At 36.8% G+C, this 24,695-nt stretch overlaps 1 protein-coding gene across 10 annotated transcripts in view; it reads right to left on the bottom strand.

The window, feature by feature from the left end:
• The window catches only part of MAGI2 (membrane associated guanylate kinase, WW and PDZ domain containing 2), a 754,276-nt gene that overhangs the window by 305,709 nt on the left and 423,872 nt on the right, over positions 1 to 24,695 (bottom strand). For all 10 annotated transcript variants that reach the window (XM_040595989.1, XM_040595988.1, XM_040595990.1 and 7 more), the window contains one exon: positions 1,462 to 1,581. In XM_040595989.1, the coding sequence (XP_040451923.1) occupies positions 1,462 to 1,581 (120 nt within the window). The remainder of the gene's footprint in view (positions 1 to 1,461; positions 1,582 to 24,695) is intronic.

Here is a 24,695-nt window from a genome sequence, read left to right as displayed (position 1 = left end):
GTTACAAGACACCTCTCAGTATCCCTCAAGGGACAGAAGAGCACTGTGAATTAATTTAACCTAGCAGTTCAACCTCTATAAACTTGCTACAAACTAATGAAATTATATGGTCAAGCAATGACAGACTCGCGCTACGCTTAAGCTCCTTTAATGTTAGTTTCAAACACCTAAGGTAACAAAAAGGTACTTCAAGAAAGGCTTGTTATTTAACGAATCTGTGATAAATGTAAAATTGTGGTGGTGTAGTAATGTTTAGGTAACCTCTACCATTAGGTGTCTGACAGTGGGGAAAAAAGTAGAAAAGGAAAAGACGACACATTTTCCTTTATTTGACCTTCTTTAATGGAAATATTTGTTACAAGTTCTGTATTGGTATAACTCTTAATGAAAATTTATTTACTTTCCAATGGGTGCTTTGTGCTGATTAGGTGAGAAAGGATTACCTTCTTTCCTGCTATTTATAACACAGCTAATGATTTTCTTTGGGGTGAATAGCTTCTTATTTATCTTCAGATGCTTTCCCTGACAGGGACAAAGTCAGGACAAAAAGGTCTTCATTGCTTCTTTTGCTACAAGGTAAAAATATGGGGCTGCTCCTGTAAATTTTTCTACTCACCCAGGTATTCTCATATGTATGGGTCATATTTTTCATGTAAAGGGTTCCCTGTCATTTTGAAGATCACAGTAAAAAGACCTATCCATTACTCAGTTGTCTTAACTACTAATGTGTCTCTGAGTAGCATCTGGTTTATAGTATACCATTATTATGGTTTTATTAAAATGCTCTGCTACATAACTGCCCTTCCATTTATAGTAGTTTCACTTTCAGGATGGCTGTGTTTTGGAAAAGGTTTAAAATCAGATGAATCATCAGTTCTCCTGGAAAGCACTGTTCTGCATTAAGCTTCTGGCTCTTTGCCCCATATACAGACATTTTCTAATACAGTCATTAGGATAGTTCCTATCCCTCTGTCATACTACAAAATGAATGAGTTCTTTTCAATAACTTCACAAAGCCCATAAGACATGATATAGCAAATTCTTCCTGTTTTACTTAAACAGTGAGGTTTCAACCTCTGATATAGATTGGTAGTTGCAGGATCACACATGCAAAGGAGAAGTGTCAGCCTTACAGCTCATTTCTCTTTTATAGTTTGTTTGTCCTGTGTTAGAAAAGCAGTCCTCAAATATTTGGCATAAAGAACTGTTTCTTTCCTGCAAGCGTAGCGTTTTATCCTGTTTCTCTTAACCAGCATAATATACTAAAATTACAATGAACCCATCTGCATTTTGCTTTTACATACAAAAAAAAAATATTAATAATTGCCATGTGGCTCTTCACAAATCTCTGGTAACAGTAGCAATGACACATTTGTATTGGGATGTCCCACTGCAATTCCAACAAATTAGAAAAAGGCATAATGGAAACATGAGAGCCATTAGGAGTAAAAGCATGCTTACCTTCATATGTTCCACTTTCTAAGAGAGCACCACTTTTCTCCAATTCCATAAAATCTTCAACAGTGATGAAAATATAGTCCACACCAGGGACTTCCCCCTCCTTATGTGGCCTTGTGGTGCCTATTAATAAGAGAAAAAATACACCATCAAGCACATGACCTAAATGTAGAAGGATCTTTTTGAAACTTTTGGAGACTTTACAAAGTAAACCATTTATACAACATATTCTATAGTACAACCTCCTAATGAGCGGGTCTTTCAAAACCATGTGGCTACATTTGAAGCTGATGGACGTGTACAAGATACATGTTTAAGATCATTCCAGATGTTCTTTGGATCCATATTATTTATTCTCACTAATGAAAATGTATCATACTGCTGATATTCTTTTTCTGTTACTAGAAAGACCCTCAGTGACACCAGGCACATGATATTCAGAGGTAACACAAATCTTCAGCATGTGTTTTCTATGGCTTTAGAAAAGGTCTTGTTCTACAATTAGTCTGCTTCATGATCTTTTAAACATTTATTTAGCGTATAAAAGAATAAATCTGTAAGTAAATCTGTAAGGGTTATATTCACATTGCTTGTTTCACGGCTATAAGTGGACTTGATAAATGGTTAGGCTTAAGGGACTGAGTGATTCAAATCACCCGCTAACCGTGCTGTCAAACTGCAAAAGTGCTTATATTTAGTTATTGCCTCTACTGTCATCTCTGGATGGCAGAACTCCATAAACACCGACAGACAGTATTTCATACATGCTGAGAACTGACTCAGCTTAGCCAGCAGAAGTTGAGATGTTAGCAGGGAAGCATCTGAATTTGACCTAATTTCTTAATGGTCCAGTTTACTGTAGTCAGGCTATCCCTACTTCGACTGAAACCAGTAAGTCAGTCTCAAAAGTCCATTTGGAAATGGAAGAGTTTTAGGTCCTCCTCAGTCTCAGTGTTTGAAACAGCCCATGCTGGCCAGTGCTCAGCTTTGCCAAAGCACTGGATGACCTTCAGGGTTGTCCAAGCTCCTTGCTGTCAGTGGAGATAAGAGACATAATGGTGTCTTAGGTTATCCAGCCTGCTTGTCACAGACACCTTTCTCTCCACACAGGCTGCCTGAATGTCTATGGCATAGACTGAATGAGCCTGAGAAGCTAATATTTAAGTAGCTAACATCTGGAATAAGTTTTGATAAATCTGTAAGAGATTTTTCCTCGTTTGTCTGATTCCAATTCACTTTTCATCTCAACTTTTAAAACAAAAAACTCATCTTATTTGGCTGTTTATTTCTGGGAATTTAATATTTCCAGAAATGGGTTTCTTTGGATTATTACTACCGTGTTTCAAGAATGGCATAACACTTGGATGTTGAATTTACTCCCCATGGAATATCTGACTCCTGAGGATGCAGCAGCATTGTCAAAGAACTCCAGCCCTTTGCGAGAACTGTGCAGAAGCATAGGGATTCTGGCAAGCCCTGGAGCTCCTGTGAGCTCTGCTAACAGCACAGGCATCAGATGTTTGATCTGCATGCTCTCTCCTGAGAAATTTTTCACTCCCAAAGTCTATTGATAGGAACTGTATCTTCCTCATAAAACACCTGGGCAAATCAAGGCTATGTAATTCCTACACATGGCACAGGGAAGAAGCTAGCATATTAGATTAGTACCTCTAGTTTACTGTTGAGTCAGTGTTTTTTTATGTAGCCAAATTAGGATTACCAGAAGTTTATCATTCAAACAAAAATACAAGTTACATAAAATGTGGCAGTAAACCCTGCTTTGAGAGGGAAGTTGGACCAGACAATCCCCCAATGAGCCCCCTCCCAATCTAAATTTTCAATGATTTTATGATATTAAATATTAATACATGCGTACATTCACCAATCAGGGATGACTGCAACATCTCACAGGAGGTCCAACACTTCGTTGGAGGTCCAACATTCAGTTATCCCTGTTTTCCTACTTTGGTCACAGCCTTTAGCCAAATTGCTTAGAAAAGTGCAATGGACTAAATTTTGGATTCTGAATTCCTATTTTAAAGTGAAAGCTAAAGACCTGATCTTTCTGCCCTTATGTGACCTAGTCACATTCTTTAGGATATAGTACATATATGATAATGTTTGCATATGCCCTGCACTATGAATTGAATATTCTGTCTAATCTGCTTCCCCTATTTCCAATTACACGCACGGTCCAATTAGAGACTAATCCTGTATCCTTAACACACAGCTTAACTCTAGCTTGTCTGTTCTCCAGTTGAATTGCCCATCACTTATCCCCACATGTAAGGCAGCCACGAGTGCCCTGTATTCAGAGCTGCAGATGTCATCACTATCTTGTTCTGTAACACTCTGAGATTTCAAATAGTTCCTATTTTGCTTCAAGATGAAACTAATGGATTTTTGTGGCAAAACCAAAATATCCAGAACTCTATTTAAAATTGCCAGTGTGCTACTGTACACAGCAGCTTCTTATTTTAGTCTGCCTGAATGTCGTTTTCCCACTGATTTTCCTAGGTGACTAAACAGCTACTGGTAATTCTACAGTATGTTTTCCTTTCTCCATTTCTCTTGCAACCCATGGCTCCACTAAGATATTCCAGCATGGAGATGAGGAATCCTTTGTCCCGAAAGTTGAACTGAAATGGGCAAATTATACAAATGAACATTTCTAAGGAGAAGCAGATTTTGTAGAAATTTTTTTCCCATTTCTGCTTGTAATTGCTATCTCTGTCCTACAACGCCAGGAGATGGAACTGTCACTGAGATGGTAACACAGAACATTCCACCTTCTTTTCTTATAATCACTCCAAGAGCTCTGCATTGTATTATATACGGAGGGTTTCCTATAAGATGTCAACTACTCACTTCCACTTCCTTCACAAAAAGGAGAAAAGAGCAAATCATGATCACTAGTTGCATGTGTTCAGGGTGACTTTTACCCCAGGTACAGCAGTTTCCACCCCCACCAGAACTTCATTACTCTTAATAAAATCTTACTGAGTCCCATTTCCCTCCTGCATCTGTTCTCAATCCCTCAGCCCGGAGGACCTGAGATCTTGCAAATGGTTAAAGCAATTCCCTGGCTAATGGAATAATCAATAGTTATTGCTTCTTTTACTCCTTCACCCTGGAGAAACAGAGTTGCTGCTATTAATACTCCTGCCATCCTTTATACCTTTCTGTAAGCACCATAGGGTTTGCAATGTGCAGATTTGCAGACTGGGAGGCCGTTAGTGGAGAATCTTAAACACCCATCAAGGGTCTGAACATTGAGGTCTATATATAGGAATCTTGTAGACCAAAGGCAATTTTTTCTTTTTCCTTGCATTTAAATTAACGTAGAGTTACTGTTCTTAAGATATTTTGTCTTTAACTATATTCATATAGACAGATAAGCAGGTCTAAAAGCTATGGTGATTCAAGACTTAAAGGATTAATTCCAAGCCTCATATTTTTACAGAAACACAACACCTTTTGTTATACAGCATCAAGGCTTAATAGGACACACTTGCTACTGCTTATAATATTTAGCTTTTTATTAATGTAAAATGAAAATAGGAACCCAGTTACCATTTTGTTACCATGGTAACATGTGAAAAAATAATCTTTGAATTCCATAATGAAAGAACATGATACTTTTAGATCTTGCAGGATCAAAACCAGCAAGGGATATCTGCACTATGCATATTTATAAGAAACGCAATCTATTGTTACTGTGGAACAGAAGACACAAAAGGAGTAGCTTGCAAGTAAACATGACCAGTCCATAAAAGCGAGTGCTGTCACATAATGTTAGGTACCTTAGAAATTACAGAAGCTTGGTCTACAAAACCTGGGCTGATAGTTACCTTTGATTTCCTGAGCACCGTTTGCATTGTTCATCAATTTGCTCTCAAAAGCAGTATTAAGGTCATTCACTGAGCAACTACTTTGTCTGGATTTATAACTTCAAGATCGATAGTTGCTACAGTTTAGAGATATTTAAGCTATATGGCAGATCTTTAAAAAGAAGAGCCTTTGCAGCTTTTTTCTTCTTCTCTTGTACAGGGGAAACCTGGTGGTTCACCATACCTCATTGCAGGCTTTCCATACTCAATGTTATGTTATATGATGGTGCTACATTTCTGGAGAGGAACTAGGTGCTGTTTACATAAATAGCCTTAAACCACCATTTTTCTTTTAACTGAGTATAAGGCACCTGAGGGTATAAATTTAGACACCTAAGAAATCTTTACAATGAATAAGACCAGGAGTGTGTTAATTTAATAGCAAAAACCTATTTTTGAAATACTGTTTATATGAGCTTGGGGAACAACAAATAACATTTAACATAGAAGCTTTATGATGACTGCTAGTGCAGATTGAAAAAAATGGTCAGTTTATGTAGTGTTCAGTTCAGATTCCCACTATTACTAAAAAACTATAGAACTATTAACTCTGGAAGAACTCCAGGGTTGGAAAGCTCCACACCAGTTTGTACAGGTAGGAGAAAACTAGGAATTGATACATCTCCCTTTAAATCTTAGCATTCAAGTACATAATTAAAATATTATTAGTGCTCACTTGGGAACAAGGTGCTTAGTTTGACTTTGAAAATATTTCTACTTCTTAGAAGCACTGAGTCTTCACAGTCTCTGTCCAGCTCTGCTACTTTCAAAAGCAGGAAAGGTGCTTTCTCAGTATTCCTTTTATTGCTAACTCCATGTATTTACGCATGGTAGGAATAGAGGGAAATTTATTTACGTGCCAGCATAGGAATAAGAATGTTAGTTAAAAATCCAAAAACTCTGACAGGAAAGACTCAGAAAGGATGTTCTGTGCTTAGTATGATAGACACATTTCCAAGAACACTTCATCTTTGCACAGTAAATAATCTGTATTTTACAGTCTTTGGCAGCTGATTACAAGAACAATATTGCATGAGTAGTGTTCCTCTAGAGTCTATGTGATAATCAGGAGAGTAGAAGTAAAGGCCTTAGCCTCTCCATAGTCCAATACCTTCTTACAGATTTTGCACACAGGTTTCAATGCTCCAAGCTTATAGGTGTATTATAAATATTTATATTATACATTTTTTAATTGCAAGTTAAGGGCAAACATGGCACACCACTATCCAAACAACTTCACAGTTATTTACCTGATTTGCATTTGGATTCACAGATTGGTTCCTATTGCACAAGGTATATACAAAAGCAAAGGTGTGTCTTTGCCACAAGGATTTAGTGTAAATGAAAGGCACAGTAATAGCCAAGCCCTTTTTGCGTAACAGTCTACTCCTAGATTTATTTTCTAAAGGTATGGAAGTAAGTAGGGTCTTAGTCTGCTTATTCGTACCAAATATAACAAACATAATGAGAAAAAAAATCTTTAATATGTAAAGTCCTTTCATTAGGCATTCTACTGAAAATTCGTTCTGTAATTCCGCTCTGTACAACAGCTTGTTGTGGAAAGCAGTACGCCAGGCTGTCATACATTACAGTAGCTGAAGGGATCCCTCCTGCAGAAACAGACTGCTAATCTTTAATAAACTTCAGCTGAGCCCTTGGTACGACCTTGTATACGCTTTCCCTTAGAAAAATTCAGCAATGTTTAATTAGCTCTTTTGTTTTTTCGCCAAATTACTCTGGGATACTATTACTGTGAGGAACTGAAATGTATGGGAAATTATACCTGTCTTGTCAAATTACTAACTGCATTAAACAGGAAAACACCAAAATTTGTCTTGATCTACTGAATTCCCAGCTGAAGAGAATAATCATAATTTTCAAGTAAAGTGATTTTAGATGTACTACAAAGCAGGAAGCTTCTAGTGTTTATGATACTTCCCATAACAACAACATAAACCGCAAGTGCACAAGCCCCTTCTTGCCAAGGGTCATGAAGAGGAAAAGATTTTTCTTTCTAAGTATGCAATACCAGCAATTTCTCTGATGCATCCCTATAAAAATAACTGCAGAAGCAGAAGAATGAATTCTAGATTCCTGAAAATATTTCTCAGGGGTAATAGCTTCAAACTGCATTAATAAGCAGGTTGTTGGCAAATGTGAACCGGAAAAAGACCTCCAGGTTAATCAACTCAAACACCACTAGCAAAGGTGCTAAATGATCTACAGTGAGGCAAAGCCAGGGATTTAGCAGTTGCTGAGTTTTGAGACTGCAGCATTATTTGCAATGTTACCCGTACACAGAGAGAAAAACCAGACACTATTTGGAAGAAACAGTGTGCTTTTAAGATCTCCAGGATTTTCTGACCAAATTTTAATAGAAAGGGAAAAGCATTAACCCATACTTCATCACAGAATTGATAGTTTCATTTCTGGGTGTTTAATTCATGTGAATTAAAAGGAAGTTTTCCAGTCCCTGTGCATCATCAGTATCCACTGGTATTAGCAGAAATAATGGATTAACTACATGGCTCAATCCAGTGTCCACTGAAATTTGGGTCATAGCAAAAGAAACCCTTAAAAAAAAAAATCAACAAAAAACAAAAAGCCTGACTCGTATTTTTAACAGTTTCTAATATACTTTGGGATTAATGACACTGTTTGTTACATTTTTATTTTTCCTGAAGAAGTAAAATGTAAGATTGTGAAAAGCAGTCTTAAGGGACTGTGTACTAGGTGGCAGTTCCCACGTTGTATAATACCACGGTACTCATGATAATACATTTTATATTTTATAGTGTAAAACAGAGGCAGTGACTTCCCCGACTTGAGATCTACAATGCACATAGTAACAGATAAGCATGTCCTTTATGGAAAGAATATGCATTCAGCCTGTGGTTCTTTAGATTTTCACTTTTTCAGAACTTGAGACATACGAACTAGATAAGCTAGATAAGCTCCTGTCTGGTGCTTAGCAGCATTATTACACTCCAGATGCCTATATCATTTCAAATACTTTTTTTTTAGATTCAATATGCATTCAGTAGCTTCTGATTACACACAGCCTGGGTATATTCTATTTGTTCTCTTGCTTTTGTGCAATGTGACAGACACTGTACAATGTGCATAAAAACAGCCCAAAGATAATTTATGCATTTTAAAAATTAAGTCACATTGAAGCTGAACAGCAAAGTAAAATCAGGAGATGGGAATGACAGTAATTCTAGCTGAGGACTGCTGGTAGGAAGGTTATTTGTTTATTTATTCGGTTAATTATGAGAGGACCACTGGAACCAGCAAGACACCCAGAGAAGAAATGCAGCACAAGAGCTTTAGGCTGAGACAGATACTTGAAGACATTTATTTAAAATAAACTGTGACATATCCAGAGCTACCCGGTATACCATGCAAGGATTTTTCCATCGCACTTTTATGCTGTGACAGGCACTGATACACTGGGTGTTCCCCCCACAGAGGTAAGTGACTCACTGCCTGGTAATCCCAGCATGAATTGGATCACTTTCCTGCTGTTGGTGAATAAAGTCTGCAGAGTACTTTCTTTTAAGAACAACTCTGACCCAGCATTAAGCCCAGCTATGCAAGTTTCATTGCCAACATGGCATCTGAGCAAATAAAATGTCTTTTTTTCATTACCTTTGCCAAGAGTATCTTTTAACAACAGACTTCAGAGATAAAAGCTAGTAATACAGAAGTGTGAATAGTTTGTGCCAAGTTGGGCATGGAATATTGCAGAATATACTTGTAAAAACAATCAGAAAAGCTGTTGCTAATACAGATATCATGAACACTTAAAATATATTCTACATAATTCCTGGAAAATACAAAATTGGGAAATTATGAATATTCTGGCATTTGGAAGCGTAGATAGTGCAGTGGTTAGCCAAGTACTGAAGGAATCTGATTTCCAGTGCTCAAAAACTAAGAAGATGAAGAGAAGGAAAACCAGTTATGAAGTTATGAATCATTCTGGATTCCACATTATTGTCTCAAAAGTAAGTTTGTTTGTTTGTTTGTGTGGGGTTTTTTTCCAATTAAGAATTAGAACCAGCCATGAAGCTCTGAAAGACACTGAGATTTTCTTCATAAAACATGTTAATGTCCTAGCAAACACCCCTGCAGTATATCCCAATATCTTTCATGCTTATTATAAAACTAAAACACTATACCAGCTTTCCAAACATTTAGGAAAGTAAGCAGTGAACTGCTCTAAAGAAACATTTGAGAATGGAAATTTGAAAATCTGGTGATAAATGGATGGTAGGTTGTAGTGGTAGGAAGTAGGGGGTTTGGGGGGGTTAATTAGGAACTTGTAAAGCTAATAAGTAACTAATAAGGTCCAAGATTATTTTCTATACATGCTGTAGACAACCAGTGTTGCTCTTCCATGGATTTCCACTCTTTCAGGTAAAGATATAAAATAAAATATGATAACAAATCTTTACCTCTTTTGGAAGCTTAGACTTTGATTCCCATTGCACGAAGTTGTTTACACTCCCCTAAACCTTTATTCTAACTAGAAACAACAGGTTTTTACCCAAAAGTGAATATATTGGCAGAAGAGAACTTTCTGAAGAATTAGCACATACATTAGGGCATTTTGATGAGACACTCATGTATGAATGAGCATTTATGTTTCCACACATTCTTTCAGATTTATAAAAGTCTTCTGCTAATGAGATCTAGACTTTTGATCTTACTAATAAAATACACCTAATTACAGGCAAAATGTTTTCTACTACTAGAAAAGCTTAACTGGAACATAGTTTCTTAAGGTCCTTGAAAGAAAAAGCCTCTTCTGGGAAACGTCTGATTTTCTGCAGCTCTTCAAGAGGATAGAGAGCTAAAGAACTACTTGCATAGTAGTTTGTTGGCATGTGTAGGTCTGCCAAACAGTCCGGTATTACAGCTGCATTTCTCCCCAGTGTTACCAATTCTATCATTCCTACTGATGGTCCAACTGATTGGAGTATCAATGGAAATATTAAGTGAGATCTGGGATAGTTTGTTCAGCTGTGATGTCCCAAACCACTATTTATAATGTACATCATTCAAATATACCTTCAGAAACCCTGGAAACACATCACGTCTGGAATAAGGGAAAACACTTCTGCTATCAAAAACAGAACCTGCTTTTATACCAGTTGATTTTACTAACATTATGGATAAACCATTGTGGATGACTTTTATTAGGCGCCTTGTACATACTACTACAGAGAACTGAAGAACCTGCTTAATTCATACACAGACCCCGGTGTATCTTGAATGACTCTAAAATGCCTGCGATAACAACTTTTAAACTGAAATAATACTAATATTCTCTATATATTTTACTCAAACTTAAGAAGCCAGTCACCCCATATAATGTCTGTTTAATAGTACATTTTAAAAGGATTTGTGAAGTTGTTAGCTGTTGCTACTAAATCTCTGAAAATGTTTATAAATGGATTTTCTAAATCTACAGCCTTACTTTGAAAGGCATTAAAAGCGGGACTGTGGAATAGGCTGCCATAGAAACCATCCAGAGATGTATTCCTAACCAAACTCACTTCAGCTGTTAATGAATCAACAGTATGAAACAATAACAGGATTTTAAGGGTTAGTTACTGATTTGGGCAGATGACATACAGAAAAATGAGAGGAGTTTACGCTTAAAATAGGAAACCTAGTTAACATGTGTGAATTAAAAAATAATAATCTGTAGTTAAAACAGGGCAGTATCTCTCCATAGTATCCACAGTGGTATTCTGCTGTACCACTGAACAACAGCTATCTGACAAGGCATGGGAGCAAGCGCCAATCCAGAGCACATCACTTCTGAATCAAAAAGTACTTTGGAAAACTACAATGGATGGCGTCTAATTGGTAGAAGAGATTTACAAGTTACTTGGTTTTCTTTGTCTTCCAGTCCATAATTTGAGGGTTTTATTCCTTGGCTTTCACCCCACAAGTTATATACTGCCCAAACTCCACACCATTCGCTGGACAGCTGGACCAGACCTTAGTCTGGTGACAAAAAATGCTGGTATGTAACAGCAGATACTGTTACACTCATTTTAATGAGCAGAGTTGAAAGAAACACACGAGTGTCTGTGCAGTACTGTGTGCGACACCTCCAGCAGATTCACAGCTGAAATCCCTGGTGGCCAACTGCTATCCGGGCAGCAGAGCAAATGTTGAACTGAGACACAGGGAACTGTATCCCCACAGTAGGGATTTCATCAGTGCTAGACAGGATTTCTTGTGGGATGCCACCACATGCTGCAGGAAAGCTTTGAGCGAAAGGAGAAGTCATGCTGTGAAACTGCTTCCCGCGGCAGCGCTGCTCTGTCCATGTGGAAGTGCATTTCTCATGTGAAGGTTCCAGGCCGTCGATTGCTGTACCTCTCTGGCACACTGGCATAGCAAACACATGTTTTCTTAACTGCTTCTAGAGTGAGAGAAAGTCTCCTGTTCTCTCTTTCCTCCTCTTACTTTTCACTAAAACCAACAAAAGCAGTATATACACAATAATGATATGGACTTCCTGGGGGAAAAAAAAATCTCTATTATTCTTCATCCACTGTTTCTCACAGGGAATAAAGTTTTTATTGAACTATGAATTTATGCAGTAAATTCCAAGGAAACACAGTGTTTGATTTTTCTGTTCCAAAAAGTACAGTTTAAAACAGTGGGAGACAAAATGTATTCTTCTTTCAGAAAAAAATAATGCATCATGGAACAGTTCTATTTTGTTATTCAGAAATGTATTATTTTGAAATCACCTTAGTTTTTTATATTAAATTATTTTCTGTAAAAACATGACACCCCATAAAAACACAACTATTTGAAACAGATTTATTTCCATCTGTTTTTAGAAAAAAAACCCCTATTTGCAGCTTAACTCGTATTGATAATAATGAAAAAAATCATTCCTCAGTAACAAGTTGAATAAATTATTTATACAGGAGTCATTATTTTATTGAATACTCACGAACTTAAAAGTGCATGCTGCAGATTTAGATATTGTCACTATCTTCAAGTTTTTAAAAGAAATTTTAAAAGCTTTGTTCATTCTTCTTTTGAAGATAGAAAAAAAGAAAGCTTAGATTTAACTTCAAAGGAGTCAAATACAGTGAAGGTGAGGAAATAAATGTCATGTAATTCTGAATATGGGGAAGCCCACTGCTATTCTTATCTCCTACAGGAATTATTTCCGAGGTGTAACTACAGCACTGGTGAAGGTCATTTCATGGGCACTACACACTCCAACTAACGGACAATTTCCTTACTCCAGAAGAACATCTAAAGTTATGTCTGAATAAAGAAAGGCTTGGAACAACCCAAAAGATTTCAGTCCCACGTATGACCTTGATGCTCTTCATGTATTCAGCAAGGCTGAAGGAAAAGTTGTTGGTGAATAGCAAGTGTTATTCTGGTTGGCTAATTAAAATTGCTGCTTTTCACATACAGTGAGGCTTCCTTTTCTGATATGATGAGTTGTAATAATCAACCTTTCAACACTTAATTCAGTAGTCACTAGAGATGAGTTAATTCCACTTATTTTAGCTCCAAATGGATAGCAAGAACTGGCATCTGTTGCTACTGATGATAACAGAGCAAATTAAAAGTACCTATATCAAATTGAGATACATCTAATTATACTACTTTTATTTTTATGGATGTAATTAATTGCTAGTTAAGATTTTGTAGATCTAATAATTAGTATCAGAAGAATGAATTCCCTGAAGAGGGTGGGTCAATGATTCCAGCTCGCCAGCTACCAGAGATTGTGAATAGTCCTCATTGTATAATTATGCTCTTTCTTTCCTTTTAAGCATCTTAGTATTTCTGCTTTTTCAAAGTTCATTCCACGAGCTCCATACAGCTCCGTACAGTATTTGACTCAAATCATCTCTCTGATCCTAATCCTACAGTGATGGGCTTTTTTCTGGCAACAGACACCATTAATACAGTGGTCCTTTCATCCCAATATGTAGACGTGGCACTGCATGCAATAGCAGTAAGATCTGAGATGAATTTGTAACTTGTCAATTTACTGAAAGTGGTGTACATGGCATGCACACATTGCCTGATAAATAGCTCATTCTGTTAACTTAAATATGTGCTTGTCATGAAGTATGGCTCATGTTCAGACACTATAGTTCTAGAAATCTTCATGCCAGCCTAGGAAGAAGCGGTCAGTCTCTCTAGCAGAACAGTTGCTCTCAAAAATAAAATAACTTCATAAATAAATACAGCATAATCTTTGCATTTTTACCATATGTTCTTATTCCCACTATATCTAGTAGCCCTAGGAGACTAAATCACTGTTTTGGAGCTATTATCCTTTTAGTCTCATCCCTTTTCTTGTGATCTCTAAAGACAGTTGGCAGATGCTCAGTTTCTCAGGATAAGGGAATAACAAACAATTATAATAACTAGCCGTAGGTGTTTAAATTCACCTTTGGTTAAACAAAGTTTCTGACAACTGTTAAAGGTAGTCCCCAGTGCCTTGGCTAACAAAACCATATGTTCTTATGCCCACTCATGAGAGAATTTAAATTCCGGTTATATGATGTAATTGTGGCATTATTGTCTAACACAGTGTCATGGAATTTCAGGGGATATTGATATCTACAATTTGGGAAAACCCCTATTAATTCAACATACACATGTATGTATGACCCTACTTTACACAACTGATTCAGATGAAGCATCATTTGAAAACCAAACACACTGATTTTCTTCCGTGAATTGCCTAAAGCAAAAAAATGGTTTAATTTTCAGTGGTAATGTTTCAGAAGTACTATAGATCCCACAAGTCAGAGTGAAAATCCACATTTAGAAGCACAAAAAGGCTATCAGAGAATCTGGGAGAAGTGTTTATTCCTACAGCCTTGTAAACTGATTTCATAGCTTTCAATTAAACTTGTCTGCTTATCTCATTATGTGTACTTTCATCAATGGACTGACAGTAACATTAGGAAAACTTTCCTTTGTTACTTGCCCTTGAGTTTCTCTAACCATTCTCCCAGCTGCCTTGTACAAGGTCTCTCTCTTTTTCTCTTTTTTTTTTTTGTCCAAAACAGAAGAGGAAAACCCCCAAGAAAAAAAGGAAAGAAACAGAAGTTCCATTTTTCCAGTTTTTTTGTGATTTTTCTTTACTGACACAATACTGTTATGCTGCTCCATCCTAATTTTAAACTCCTAAAAGGAACGGCTAACTCCCACCAGTGGCTTCACGAGTGTGCCGATACAATCCCGTGCAGGCCTGTACTATCCAGCCAAACCTCTGAGGCTTCCTATGCGTTCAGCAGAGGGTGATTTTAGTTAGACTGACACTTCTAGCTTCTCCACTGGCTTCAGAAGACATCTAGGATCAGTAGCCTCCTCTTATTAGCCTCCAATATGTGCTTAAAGTCAGGTGAGGGGAACCCACGCTGAAGTGTTTTTCCACTAGTACCCAGCTAAGGAACTTTCACTAGATAAATCCAGCCCAGGCCCTCCAGGGCTGTGGCGTTCTCTCCCAACAGATGACTAATAAGCCCACCAAGAAAACTCTCAAATTATCCAAACGTCACTTTTCTGGAAAGCACTTATCTGAAATACAGGCCCCGCTACTAGGAGGGGACAGTTCATACTTCTGAGCAGTTTAGCTGTTGATGAGTTGGAGTCAAGTGCACCAATGCAGCAGCGAGTCCACTGGCTTAGGAACAGCAACTTCAGTCAGTCATGCTTGTTTCAAATGATCTCTGGAGCTACAAGAAGTGAGAAAGCCTCCCCTGTTCTCCTCTGAAAACCATACTGCCAACAGGCCTGGCAAATTTCCAGCCAGTGCCCAATCCAACAAGTAGACCTTGTTGTCAGGAGCTCAAACAGCTCACTAGAAGTTTTGTCTCTAAACAGAACGTGAATATGAATCAAGGCGTATAAAGACAGGTAGCCAACAATAAGCCACAAGAACATAATTTAGCTTCTAAAATCTGAAAGTATATTCTAACCAGGATAAGAATTGACACAATAAATCAACACATCCTCAGCAAACATCTCTTTCAAAGTTTACCCGCAAGAAGGGATGCACACTGCCCGTTTGGCCTTGGGTAGAACATAGGACTCTTTCTCAGTGATACTTCAAGAGCTCTATGTTGGTACATGGTCAATGTTATCGGGTGGCTGCTAAGTCAGCAAAGTGCACCTGAGAAGTGTTAAAGACCAAGAGGACATCAGCTGAATCTGACCATGTAAGTGTTCCCAGTGTTCTAGCAGAAAGATTAAAATTCAGCTTAAATAAATTAATAATCAGACTAACTGCATTTCAAACTGCACTAAAAAGGTTGTTATAGAAAATTGAGAGGTGATTTCAGAAGCTGTTCCCTACTGCCTCTTCTCTGTTGCTTTATTCTTATCCACCAAACTGTGGGTTTGCCTCTATAACACATAAGGCATTAGCGACAATATTTCGCAATTGGTAATCTGATAATTTGGAACTGACTTCCCTAAAGTCAACAAGTGAAATAATAATAGGTCTCTCCTTTCTACTCCTGCAGTCAGTAGCAAAACTGCAATTCACTGAAATGAGAGCATGATTTGGCCCAAACATTAATAAATGAGAGCTACATCATAAGCACCAACACAGAATACTGTATCTACCAAATCATGAGCTCTCTGTCATGAAGAGTAAGTCGTATAGGCGCGTGTCATTTACATAACAACTCAGCATTTCCTCTCTCCAGTGAAACTGAAGCAGAAACCTTATTTCAGCATTAATGAAAGTAAGACAGTATGCCTTGAAGATACATCTCCACCAAAACTCAAGGAATGCTTACCCATTACTTAGAAATAAAAGGTTTAGTTTCGGCTGATATCAGTGAAAAATCAAAATTGGGAAATTAAACACATCTCAAATCACTTAAGCCCAAAGATTAATAATGTCCAGACATACAGCATGAATGTAGTAGAAACATTTGCACTCACAAAAAATAACGATGAAAATCCAGCAGAACAAAAGATAAAAATAAAGAAATGTTTTTATCTTGAAGAATTTTTAGAAGAGAGTTGTCTCCTTTGGGATAACTTTCCAGCATTGTGATCCTTTCTAGGAAAAGGTGATGCCCTTACACTTACACTGCAGAGTTGACTTGCTGCCACTGCTGGTGGTGTGATGGAGAACATGAAGACAGGCAGTTTATTTTAGCTCAGGCTCCTTCCTTTTGTGGCACACATTTGTCACGAAGCTGTTTAAACATGAATACTGCTGCGCTTACTCAGTACAAGTCAGGATATACTGCTGTATGCAGACTTGCCAAACCTCACCTAATACTGCCGCTACAATTATGTCTCCAGGGTAGAACAACAATGAGCTCTGGAAGCATGAGGCATTGCTACAGTCTGTACTGGAACAGCGAGACATCAACACTACAAGCATCAGCTCTTGGGCCACCATACTCAGCAGAAGCTAGGAGTCATCTACACCTTGAGAAGTGACTTCTCACCTCAGTTACCAACAAGCATCAAGGCTTCCATGCAGTAGGCCTTCTTTTATACAGCCGCTGAACCAGCTCACATGGAATAACACTCAAATCCTGTGCCTTCTCTGCCAGGTTACCAGATTAAATTTCAGCTTTAACTCCCTCCAACTCTGTAGTACTTGTTTACCACAGACAGGCCTGGAACTCTGGAAATCCTCCAGATAAAACTATCGACCCATGGAAAACACAGGTGTACCACTGGTGGATCATCTTTGTCAATTGTTTGACAAAAATAGCGTATCTTCAATGATTAAGCAACTAGACATCAGTCTGTGACTTCAATGCCTAATCTGCATAGTTTAACATTAAGTTCACTGATTTATTACCTGTGTTTCTTGTTTTTAAGAAGTTAGCTTGGTTTTGTTTATTTGAATTCCAGTACAAAAAGCTCCTTGAATAAAGAAACATTAAATTTAATAACACTTCTTTTTAGGTTTTGAAAACATAGGCAAGAACTAGTTGCTGGATCAGTTGACTTTGAGGAAGAGAAATTACTAGAAACAAGGCCTTTGTTGCTTTAGCTATAGCAAACGGCTTCCTTAAAGTAGAATGTAAAACAAAGCTTTGTGTTGACTGAACGTCACATGAAGAAAGTACGAAGAAGCAGAGCTTTCAATACACTGGGGTTGCTTAAAGCATGAAGCTGTCAAAGGCAGAAGCATATTTTTATCAAAGTAGTAGATACATGTGTGTATGTAAATTATACTGGTTGGTTGAATTACATCTAATAAAGATAATAATTATAAATGAAGTAATACTATAATTACTACATAAACCCACCTCTTATATATCAACAGAATCTAATTTTTGCAAATGTATTGCTAGTGCATCATTCGTATAAGGAACATGGAATTTTAATGACACTTTAGGAAGATTTAAGGATGTAAGAATTAAAAGCGATAATTAGTCTATTTATTGTTTAACTCACAGTTGCTCTTTTTGTGAATTTATTTTTATCTTATAGAGAAGATTAATCCACCACTGGTATTTTCTGTGATTCAGAGAATCTTCACAGAGAATGGAACTAATGATTGTGATATATGTCCAGAAATCTTGCATTCAAGTACATCTAGAAAACATTTCAACTTCTTGAAATATTACTCAAAATGTGTATTGTGCACCATGTACCACCGGAATGTAAAAGATTGCTTCCAAGTTTTACCTGTCAACAACAAATTCAGTGAGTCATTTTATAATTTTATGAAGATTTTGGAAATTACCTGCTCATCACTAGAGGGAGTATGTTATAATTGTATCTGAAATGATCTATTAACAACCTAAATTCTGTTTCACTTTCACAATCTTCTGTGATTCATCCAAATTTTAAAATAAATACACACCCATCTCATCTTTTCAAAGGAGTCCCAAACTGTCACTATTTAAGAAGGTAAAGGCCTGTTGGATTTTTGATCAGCTACAAGTAAAAAATGACCAAGTTAAATGGGCTTAGCTGTTGCAATTCTTCTATGGGAACCACTTCTATAGTTCTGACTTTCTGAAGGGTGTCTGTGTGGCTTTTCTTCTGAAATAGCTGATGGAAAGGATACAGCTATGAAGAAACTGAAACTACGTAATCATATCTGCAAGTAGCATAAATAAAAGCATTTTTCTTGATCTATACCAGCCAAGAAGTTAAACTGTGGCTTTAAAAATTTTCAAGTAATTGAAATCAAGCTCATAAATCATGCAGTACAATTTCCTTGTACTTTAATATTCATTTCAGACTAAAATTGTACAATAAATAACACTATCTTAGTGGTACTTTATCTATCTTATAATCTAATAAAGTCAAGGAATTCATTGCAGATGAATTAGTTCACTAATATCACAAAGAACCACTATATCACTTGTTAAACCTTCATGGACTCTTGTATAGAGTTTTGGGTTTTGTTTTTGGTGGGGGTTTTTTTGTTGGTTTTTTTTTTTTTTTGGGGGGGGGGAGATGTCTTTCTGTTTTTAAAAAAATCTGTGAACAGTATGAGATCCATAAATGTGCCCTTTACCTAAAATGTAGACAAATCCAAGTGTTTGGCAGAAGCAGCAGACTTCACAGAGAAAATGTTAGGAAGATAGAGCAATTAGTATTGCAAAAGGAATTGGTTTTGTATGGTAGTCATCTCAACAAGAAATACATTTTGCTGAATGAAATAAACCATGCTTCTCCTGAGAGAAAAAAGTAAAAAAAATAATAATAACCTAAGGTAAAGCATAATGGGTCCTAAACTCTTTCAAAAGTGTCCTCAGTATGAAGAAACAAGAATAGAGAACAAATGTACAAGACAACACCGAATTGTCCACCATCACCCCACACAGCACCACCCTTGAAGGCCTTGTTTTATAGTAATGTGGATGTATCTTCATTCTCTGGTCCACTGACCTTGGATGTCACTGACTATGTAGATGTGTTAATTTTTGATGACAGTTTCACCTGAGTTTATACCGTTAGACATCTTAACAGTAATTATAACTGTCCTTCTAACAGAGAAAAACCGAACGGTGCCATAAATGTTCTCTTACTGTTGATCTTTCTTAAAAAAAGTTGAAAGTCAAAACGTTCACAAAGGCTGAAACATATCTCCATCTTACTCATATTCACTAACTCTTTTCATAATGGAAATGACAACACAGGCACAGGAAAACCCGATGCATAGTTATACACTACAAAGGAATGCACTACCCATCAGAAAACAGAAGGAAAAATACAAGAATCATATGCTCATTCTTTATCCAGATGATCTCAGAGTCCCTAAAGATGTTGTGCTATTATAAGAACACATTTAAACACATGTAAAGTAAACGAACTCATAATATATTGACTCTGCTACAGCAAGTAGTGTCTAAAGAGATTAACAGGAAGATAGGAGACAGATGAGTAAAGATAAGTATAAGGGAAATCAGCTGCAGGTGCAGGGCATGAACGTTCTAAGATCTCACAATGGAAAGATTTAATTATTTCAAATTTTACATTATGGAAAAGTGACTAATGTCTCCTATTATAAAATATTTTTAAAGCAAACATTCACTTTAATGAATAATTATGTGCCTCATAAAATGTCTAGTATCATGATCTATCATCTAGCAGCTAGAAACTGCACATTCACGCACTCTGACAAAAAAAAGGTGCACATGTTTAATACAGAGGCTAATTAGCTATTTGAATTATTATCACGTAGTAGAGTCTCTGTATCTTTAAGGTTATTTTCATAGGAATTGGTCTTAATTGTTAAAAATGGTTGAAGGAATCTACTCTTTGCGTAACACAGGAGGTCAGACAAGGTGAACATAACAATCCCCTCTGGCTGTAGAACTTCTGACTATGAATTCCACATGTAGTTAGTGACGTATTTAGCTACAGAAGTATTGGCACACTCATTTTTGTGTAGTCTACCCCTACTCTTCCTCAGATTGCCTCTCAGCAAAGGCAGGTAAATGGTGAGACTGACACAGAAGCAGCAGCTTCCAGTCATACGAATAGCTTACCTCCATCCACCCATGGAAAAATTATAGTCTACAGAAGATATACGACACTTATCTTGCATACTTACAGTTAGGGTTTTGAAGCCCCAGAGATTAAAACCTTCTCAGTGCTGCTCCAGAATTGGTGACCGTTCTCAAATATTTTATTCAAGCAGACTCCTAACTGTCACTCTCTGGTCAGTCTTTTTCTTCATCTAATAAAAATATCTACTGCTTCCAACTGTAAACTGGATCTGCCAATACAGTGGTATTGCCAGAGACATCCAAGAATGACAGAGGAACTGACTTCCTCTGCCTAAAATCTCCCCTAATCATGCCAAATATACAGGGGAAAAAATAGCTGACACTATCAATAAAGATGTTAGAGAGGGGGTTAAAAAAATGACATGGACTGCATACCCTTGTAGGTGCTCAAACTCAGCTTGACAAAGCTTGAGCAACACAATCTACCATCCAAGGTGGATGTAACTTTGACGTTGTTCCTGCTGTGAGTGAAGTGTTGGACCAAATGACCTCCAGAGGTTCTTTCCAGACTAATTATTTGATGAACCTATGATAAAGAAGTTTATCAATGCAACAAGTGGCTGCAGCTAGTCAATTACAAATTCCCAGCAGGGTGCTACCTTTCTGCAAGTGAAGTTTAAATGCATCAGCAGCACCAGGGTTTGCTTGACATTTGTTTTCTGCTTTTGAATCTAGAATTAAAACTTGCATTTAGGAGTGACCATTCCTATTCCCTTCCAGTTAGATACTAGAGTGTCTCAAGCAACTTCCAAAACATGTCGCAGACTTCTCACTAACTACACCATGTACACTTAAGCCCATCCTGAATGCTCATTTACACCTACACTTTCTTGCCCCCAGCTGGCTAGCAAACAGGGTGACAGTTAAAATGTTATCTGATGTAAAAATGGGGCCAAGGAATATATTATAATTTGGTTACAGGGAGCCAATCACTAGGAATGAAAAATAGGAAATAAATTTATAAAGACTGATCTATTTATGAAAAAAATGCCTATTTGCTTTCTGCTGACAGAACATAGTGCTGTAATAAAAAGTGAAATTCGTTACATAAAAGTAACTATAGTAATGTTTATTGAACAAAGAAACCCAAGATCTTTACCACTCCACTTTTCTAAAGCCCTGCAGCAGCCCTGCAGGAACTCATCCTTGTTGATTGGTATTAACAGAAGAGATATTACCACCAGAACAGGTTGTACACAATTGTATAGGTGTATGTTTTCTGAGGCATGGTCGTGTCATGTGACACTCATAAATAGGAACAAGACACAGATGAATCTAAAATCTCAACCTGTAAAGACATATCCCTTGTGCTGTGACATAATGATTCAGTATTGTTGATCAGGGAATACAGAACTAACACAAACAGGTTTACTGGAATACTAGTCTCTCTCTTTATATATATATATATATATATATAAAATTATTTTATGCTGTCAAAGAAAACTAGTGACTGAATTGGCATTTACCTCATATGGCTCCACAACACATTAGCATGAAAAGGCCCTAGAGGACACATAATTCCTCCATTTTCTTTAAGCTGCATGTTGTAAAACCATGATGGTACAGCTGTGAAGGAAACATACATTTTCCCACGAGCACCACAGTTTCTTACTTTTCTTTAATTAACGGGTTGGAAAAAAACTTTTCATTCTCCCTGGACTTCTTGATTCTGCAGCTTATTTAACAAGTTATTTTGATGCTGAACTTAAGAAGATTTGTAAAATATCATTATGGAGAAGTCTACGTTTCTGTTAAAAATATTTTCAGTGAGCTACCCATTATGATGTTGGTTGTAACACATTTCTAAAAAGTAGCAGTTTTGGTGTAAAAATGTATCCAATATACAAAGAGATACTTGTCAAGTGCACTTTTGCATTTATTTTTTTTTTTTTTTTACTTTGCTTTTTTATGAAATGCTTATACATGGCAATTTTATTTTTGGAAGAGGTAATATTTTTGCTGACATTTTGTATCAAAGTAAAATAAATATAATGTGGCTGATCCTGTAAAACTTACCATCATGTCATATTTATTTATTGAGTGATTTCTACAGATTGGCTACTAGCAAGAGTACTATTTCTCTCCTGCTTGGAAATTAGGTCCTACTTAGAAAAAGGAGCATCTGCTTGTAATTTCATCCTTCTTCCCATTTCATTTACTACACTTTTCAGCTGCATTCCCCAAGGTGCTCCAGAATTATTTTACCTCACATTGTTTTGTCACACAAACATAAACAGTAAGAAAAAATGTAATTAATCATAAGATAGGCTGATGTTTCACCAAAGCTTAGATTAAGATTCTTAATTGTTTCATATAAGCCCTATTTTTAACTTTTGCTGTTAAAACCAGTCATCAGAGAAAAGAAACAATGCAAAGTACACAGCATAAAAATACATAGCATAAATATGACAGAAAGCAGAAAATGGCTTAAAGTTGACAACAGAAGTCCCAGTGCAGACAATAGTTCATATAAAATATGGACAATACAATTAATGTAACTGTATTTAATGTAAGAATGAAGTTATTTTGTTGCCCAAAACATTTAAACTCTAAAGCTCAGAGGAAGTTAAAGTATAAGAAGCTTTTTTAGTCTTGAAAGGGGAAGAAGAAAGCATCACCTTATGTCTGAAGTGCAAACATTTCCTGTACTGTGTTAGAGGTACAAGTGATTACCACCACGGTGTCCTTCTTTGATATACTGGGCTTTTTCCTATCAAGAATTTTTTTTCCCACATCCATTCCTTCAGAAACAAAACCACTATTCATTGTATGAATTTTCTACACCAGCTGCAATATGACCTTCTGCATTTGGCTCACAGTATGAAGGGAAATCATTTCAACCTCATGTAATAAAATGTACTATTTCACCATTTTATGTTGTGTCATCAGAAATATTCCAGACTTTAGACTGGTTAGCAAGGTACCAAAAGAGGCAAAAATGAAAACCAGCTTGTTAATCTAATTTATTTTAAGAACATTAAGCGCAAAATGAAGACTGAAATTTCACTTTGTCAATTTATTAATATTTTTTTATATTTTTACAATACTTTACCACTATAGTGGTAAAATACCCAGTAAAAATACTGGGATAGCACAAATGCCTTCAGTTAAGTGTTCATAAAAGTATTTGTAGAAATCCATCCTGCAGTGCAGTTTGACATACCAAATGTGGCCTGAAATAAATGCAAGGCAGGGCAGGGATGGACATACCACAACTGTTATGAAGCCACTCTCTTTTCTTACAGAACTCCCTTCTTGCAACTCTGTGGATAAGCCTGTTCTGAAAACTTCAAACACAACGCTCTTCTACATGTAAGAGAACAACAAAGCTAAGGTGGCAGAAGAAAAATGTCGTGACTTCTGCTCACATGCGCCATTGAAAGGACCGACTGACTCTTCACAGATGAAGAGCACGCCATCTCTTCTCACTAACTTCTTGGTGTGCCCTTCCAAATGTGATATTCTGTGGCCATCTAACAGATAATGGAAAGCGGTCACCCATGTATATCCAACCTATGCTCACTGTGTCTCATTCACTCATCAGCCTGAACCACTGACCTGTAGGTGACATCCTTTTAGGACATTTGCATTAGTAAAACAGCTAGAATGTGCCACCTAGAGCCACCACTGCAGATTTCAGCTGTGTTTGAGGAACAGGACAAAAAGTCTGAAACAAAATTCTCAGCAATTCTGATTTTTGTATTTTAAAGTTTTATTTTGAAAATAAATGCTACTAGTCAGCAACAGTTACTGATTCAGGGACTTAATATGTAAATAGAGGGCAAATATAGAAAAACTTCAAGTTTTCCTCAGATCTTGCCCCACACTCTCAACGCATGAAGCTCACAGTTATGCTTTCACTTAAGTTTTAGGCCATAGCCACCCTCACATCTGAAAAAATCATCTGAAAGTCTGTTCTGTTCTATTCTATTCTGTTCAAGTTTTGTTCATCAATATACTATGTCACTAACAGTGGCAAAATTACTAAGTATGTACTTATTTCCACAGAATGAAAACGCTAGAATGGATGGAAAAATTATTCAAGCTAAAAATTAATAACAGAAAAGCACGTATTCTTGATATCTTCATGTTATCCTGCAGTGTTATGGAAATAATGGGTGAGAGGTAGTGAATGCAGTAGCTGATGTTTCCTTATGAGGAAGATCACTGAAAATACCATTTCAACCCCAGAAATATTTTTAACATGATTATATACACTGTGTTGTCCCACCTGCACCCACCATTTAAGAAATGCATTTTACATGTGACAGATCAATCAAGGAAGTACAACCTACTGTCTTAACTGTGCAAATAGTCTGGG

The sequence above is a fragment of the Falco naumanni genome, chromosome 5 (genome assembly GCF_017639655.2).
Source record: "Falco naumanni isolate bFalNau1 chromosome 5, bFalNau1.pat, whole genome shotgun sequence".
Lineage (NCBI taxonomy): Eukaryota > Metazoa > Chordata > Aves > Falconiformes > Falconidae > Falco > Falco naumanni.
The sequence above is the reverse complement of the archived record's forward strand: the minus strand, read 5'-3'. Positions and strand labels throughout refer to the sequence as shown.